Consider the following 5,650-nt stretch of genomic DNA (forward strand, 5'->3'; position numbering starts at 1 on the left):
AACATATTAAATATATAATTATATATAACAAATATTACATTAAATATATAATTATATATAATGTTTTTATTTATTATATATTTGTTTCATTTATTTTTGAGAGAGAGAGAGAGAGAGAGAGACAGAGCACAAGCAGGGGAGAAAGAAAGGGAGACACAGAATCCGAAGCAGGCTCCAAGCTCTGAGCTGTCAGCACAGAACTTGATGTGGTGCTCCAACCCAGGAACCAAGAGATCATGACCTAAGCCAAAGTCGGATGCTTAACCGACTTAACCACCCAGGCGCCTCTGGTTTTAACTTCAGACTCCATTTGTTCATTGCTAGCATAGAAAAGCTGGCTTGAATATCATCGGTGGAACTTTGCACAATTTATATAATTTTTCTAAGCCCCGGTTTCCTAAACTGTAAAATGGTGACAACCTTTGTACCTAATTTGGTTTGTTAGGTGATTAATTGAAATGTTGCATGCAAAGGTCTTCATATTGTCCCTTACTTAGAATGAATAGTCAAAAGTTGTTAGCCCTGATGAAGACAACATGGATGTCCTTGAAGTCTAATGAGATGGAAAGAACAATTTTTTTTTTTTTTTTATGAAGCTGCCTGCTTTAAGAAATTCAAATCCAATCCTACAAAGGGAGAAATGTCTGCTGCTTTCTCCACCCTTGTGGTAGCAGAAGAGCTGGGTGTGGTCTCATCTAACTGGCAGGAGGAGACCTAAGCTCAGAGGAAACTCACTTGAAGGAGGTTAGTTTATTGATTCACAGGGGACAGTTAGTGGCTGGGGAATGCACTGAGAGGGCCCAGTATCCGGGGTGCCTCACTTGACCTTCCGCAGGTGGTGAAAGCCCTGTATAGTCCTTTCTATGGCGTCATCCATGGTGACCAGGGGCCGGTAGCCCATGACCTGTTTGGCTCTCTCACAGCTGTAATAGTGGAATGTGCCGGCCAGTGCAACCCGCATTGGTGTGAAAGTGGGCTGGACACAGATGATAGGACTGATCACCATCACCAGGAGGGACAGCAGAAGAGCCAGGTAGTAGGCCACCCAGTACGGGATGTGATACTTGGGGGCCTCATAGTTGAGGCCTGTCAGGATACGAGACAGGAATGTCCAGAAAGGGATGGGTTCGTCATTGGTGATGTGAAATGCCTTCCCACTGATGGCCGCATCTTGGGAGAGGTGCTCTGCAGCCAGGATGTGTCCATGCACCACATTCTCCACGAAGGTGAAGTCCACCAGGTTCTCCCCATTTCCAATCACAAACTTCATCTTGCCTTTCTTGGCTGCCTCAATGAGGATGGGGACCAACTGGGGGTCCTTTGGGCCAAAAATGCCATGAGGGCGGATGGCTATGGTTAAAAAATTCCTCTCAGGATCATTGGCGTCCAGGACTGCTCTCTCCTGTAAGATTTTTGTCTCCGTGTAATAGTCAATGGGTTTCATAGCATAAGGGAGGTCTTCGGTTCCATTCTTGATGTTGACACCCTCAAAGACGACACTAGCACTGCTGGTTAAAATGAGTTTCTGAACCCCAGCCTCTTTGCAAGTTTCAATGACATTCTTGGTGCCAATGTAATTCACTCTATAAAAGAGTCCCTTGTTGTTACTGGATGGTGGGGGTGATGCACAGTGGAAAACCGTGCTTACACCTTTCAGAGCTGGGTAGAGATCCTGTTGGTTGCAGAGGTCACCCAGAAAGAAGTGCACCTGGGGATTGTCAAACCCTTGCCGTATATCAAATACATTGACAGCGTAGCCTCTTGCCAGCAACTGCTCCACCATGTGCTGCCCCAGGAATCCAGAGCCTCCAATCACTGTGCACTTACTGGCATTTGGAATGTCTTCTGTCAAATGTGTCCGTGTGACCTGGTCTCTCATTGGCTCAACAAATGCTTGTTCCATTTCAGCTCCGAATAACGTTATGTTTGCGATGAAGTTTTCTCGTCCGGAAGTGATCCCCGGAAAGAACAATTTTTAAGACAGTCCATTCAATGACCACTAGAAAATGGTACGTATTTTTTTATTCTGTTTTATAGTTTATCACACATTATGTTTTTTTTTTCTCTTCTTCTAGACTCTTTAGGTACCGATGCAGAGCATTTTCATAAGCTGGGAAGGCATTTTTTATCTAAATTTGTTTTTGGTCTGGCTCATATACCACCAAACACACAAATGAACACTAAAAGCATGCTTGAAAATGGCAAAGAGCAGAACTATAAAACTTTAAAATTTATGTTATATAATCCAGAACTATATTAAAAGAGGTATGGAGTAAATTTATTTTACTTATCATACATAATTTGATTGGAATCAATGACCTCCAAGATAGTCCCATTAATACTATTTTTTTATGGCATTTTAGTTAAAGCATAGGTCACTTTGCTATTGGCTTCCATAATACTATAGCCTAAAATACATGTGGATGCCTTGCATAGAGTCTAGGTTTTCCATAATCATTTCTTTCAAGGTTTATTTATTTATTTAGTAATCTCTACACCCAACGTTGGGCTCAAAACTAACAACCCTGAGATCAAGAGTCACATGCTATTCTGACTGAGCCAGCTGGGTGCCCCTTCCATATTCATTTTGAAATAGTAGATAAGCTACTGTCCCAGGATACAGAAGCAGTGTGTGGTCAATTATACAGCAAGCCAAAATTCTTAAGTTCATACATTATCATGTGGGGCAGTTTAGGAAGGAGGAGTTTGATTATCAATGGAATGTTAAAATGTGGTTGTAGGAAGCTCCTTTTCTCACATATGAATTGCCAGTATCAAATCTGTTGGGCAAAACAGTGCTGTGGCTTGAAGTAGAGCCCCCGTGTCAGAGTGAATAACACCCAAACAGATGATGAAGTTCCAGATGGCTAGGGATATGAAGAAATGTAACTGCAGGAAACAGATGAAGTTTGTCTGTTTGTTTGTTTGATCTGTCAGTTTCACAGCAACAGGCTACATAAATGGGAATGGCCTCCACTTGTTTTCACGGGATCACAGGCTCTTCCTCTGGGAAATATTAGGAGAAACAAAACACAGGTTCATGATTTCACTGACATTGCCCCATCTGACTGACTGATTCTACATAGAAAAAAAGAAAACAAATGATGAAGGGGAATTTTTTCAGACTCCAAATCTCCCTGCTTACAGAAAGGATGGATTTAAAAAATAACAAAAAAAAACCTTTTTAAATAGGCTTGTTAGGATTCTTATTCTTCATTTGCATAAACCTGACAACCTGCTGATGACAGCAATTAATTCCTGCTTAGTTTTAGCCTCATTTAATAAATGCAAAAATTATCAAGAGAAACTTGGTTGGAAGAAACACAAAGTCCTTACCAACCTATTATATTAAGAATAATATTAATTGTTATGTTTTACATTTTAGTTTGACACCAAAATTGATTTTTAAATCAATTCAAAATCCAAATCAAAGTAATCCCACAATACACATGCATGTGCGTGTGTACGCGTGCACACACACACACACACACACACACACACAGAGATAAACTAATTAGAATGTTTCAGTAAAATGGAAATTCATTTATAGGCAGAATGCTCTCTCATATGAAAAACAGGATTTGACTGTATTGTTTTATGATAAATGTTTAGGGGAATTGAGGACAGAATTCTGAAATGTTATATTGCTTAAATGAGACTTTAGCATAATGTCCCTAATCCCTGGATCCCAATAAACTTGAAATGGCGCTATTTCATATGAAAGGAAAAGAGAAAATATACAAGCAAATGTTTTGCTTTGTGGTTAGCAGGTTTAAAGTGATAAAATTGCTAAGATGAAATGCACAAAAATAGTGCACAGGGAGCCACAGAATTATATCTTTTACCTGGATTGTAGCTTGAGTGACTAGCCTGTAAAATATGTAAGGTTGCAGTACCTGGTATAGTGCTCTATAAATACCTTACCTTTCTAAAGATCCATAAATTTCTTGGCAAGGGACACTTCCTATCCTTGCTTTATATTCTACTCAGTGTGAAAGTAGGCCCTCTATATAATCGTCAATGGCAAACAACCACTAGTAAGGTAAACAAGTGTCTACACTGACAGAGTTTTTAAATTAAATATGCAAAATATTCCCATGTACATTGAAAATTTCTTATTTGTAGATTTTTATGTACATTATACAATAAAACTAATAATTCTAAATAAATGGATTTCCCATATTATTAGGATGCAGCAAATAACCAATTACATTTTTCTCTTTGCATTTGGATGCATTTATAAGCGTATATTTTGGGCCACTTTTTTTTTTTTTCCTAAAATGGCCTACATCATGTCCAAAGTAATTGAATGAAATTGTTAAGTATTTCTCTAAATGACTGCTTTCAAAGGCAGCAACAAATTGCAAACTTTGATGTACTGGAACTTCTTTAAAATATGTTATATGTGTTTGAAATACTTTTTTTCTGTCATCTGGAGATTCTATGGCTTCAAGGTGATTCAGTAAATTCAGGAATACTCTGCAGGGACAAAAAAAAGTCCCCAAAGTAGCACTGAAAATCCCAATAGAGTCACTTAAATAAAATGAGTCACTATTTTAGTCGCTGACAAGTTATAGAAACATCCTGTTTCAGAGTACACAAAATCTACTTTTTGTAATCAGATTATTATTTTTTTAATGCTTATTTATTTACTTTGAGGGAAAGCAAGCAGGAGGGTGGCAGAGAGAGAGGGAGACAGAATCCCAAGCAGGATCCCTGCTGTCAGCACAGAGCCCAACTCAGGGTTTGATCTCAGGAACCATGAGATTGTGACTTGAACCTTAATAAAGAGTTGGACGCTTAACTGACTGAGCCACCCAGGCGCCCCAGAGAATTAACTTGAAACTAAATGTGTGTTGACACTGTTATCAACTGTTAATATTAACTCATTTTTCCTGAAAATTTTAAATTAACAATTTCATCCCTACTCTCCCCCCACCCCAAAAGGCTATCTATTGATCATTTTGTTACTCAAAATTCAATTTATTTTTCTAATGTTTATTTATTTTTGAGGGGGTGGGCAGAGAGACAGGGAGACAGAGGATCCAAAGCAGGCTCTGTGCTGACAGCAGAGAGCCCAATGCAGGGCTCAAACTCACAAATTGCAAGATCATGACCGAGCCAAAGTCAGACGCTCAATCTACTGAGCCACCAGGTGTCCCATACGCAATGTTCAATTTAGCGTACTGATAAGAATGCACCTCAAACTATGCTAAATACACAGAAAAGAGAAGGCACATTTCATATGCGCCACTTTTTGAAGATTTAGAACATCCTACTAGTTGTGCTTCCTCTTTGCTTCCAATTGCTGACATCTGATATATATGATATGGCACCTACACTTTTTGTTTCATTCAATTTTTCAGTTATTTGGCCTTCTTCTGTTTCCTGCCTGGCCATTAGTTACTCTCATTTGCTTCATACGTCCCTAATTCAATAACACCTTCAGACAATTATTAATACGTAACACTATCACTTGGTTTTCAGCAGTTGAAACAGGTATCAACTTTGTCTTACGATGAGGTTGTAAAAAACTCCTGTAGTGCTAAACTAGCAGAGCAACTGTGCACTGTATAGTTGTTGGATAATGACATTTTTAATGCTAGTCCAGTGAAGTAGCTCTGACTTTGGGGCCCTCCGCCACATCCAA

The 5,650-nt window shown here is 39.1% G+C and overlaps 1 protein-coding gene across 1 annotated transcript; it reads right to left on the minus strand.

Moving 5' to 3' along the window:
- Window positions 1-604: 604 nt before the first annotated feature.
- LOC124514468 (sterol-4-alpha-carboxylate 3-dehydrogenase, decarboxylating) lies at window positions 605-1,942 on the minus strand. The gene has a single exon (XM_047082516.1). It carries the CDS (start codon window positions 1,901-1,903, stop codon window positions 818-820), a length of 1,086 nt encoding a protein of 361 aa, XP_046938472.1. The 5' UTR covers window positions 1,904-1,942; the 3' UTR covers window positions 605-817.
- Window positions 1,943-5,650: the final 3,708 nt, after the last annotated feature.

Source organism: Lynx rufus, unplaced genomic scaffold (genome assembly GCF_022079265.1).
Source record: "Lynx rufus isolate CCGP_SWC_20201006 ecotype Redwood Valley unplaced genomic scaffold, mLynRuf1.p SCAF_1, whole genome shotgun sequence".
NCBI classification, from domain to species: domain Eukaryota; kingdom Metazoa; phylum Chordata; class Mammalia; order Carnivora; family Felidae; genus Lynx; species Lynx rufus.

Coding starts and splice junctions, on each gene's coding strand:
- LOC124514468 (XM_047082516.1), bottom strand. CDS start 1,903: ATGGAACAAGCATTTGTTGAGCCAATGAGAGACCAGGTCACACGGACA.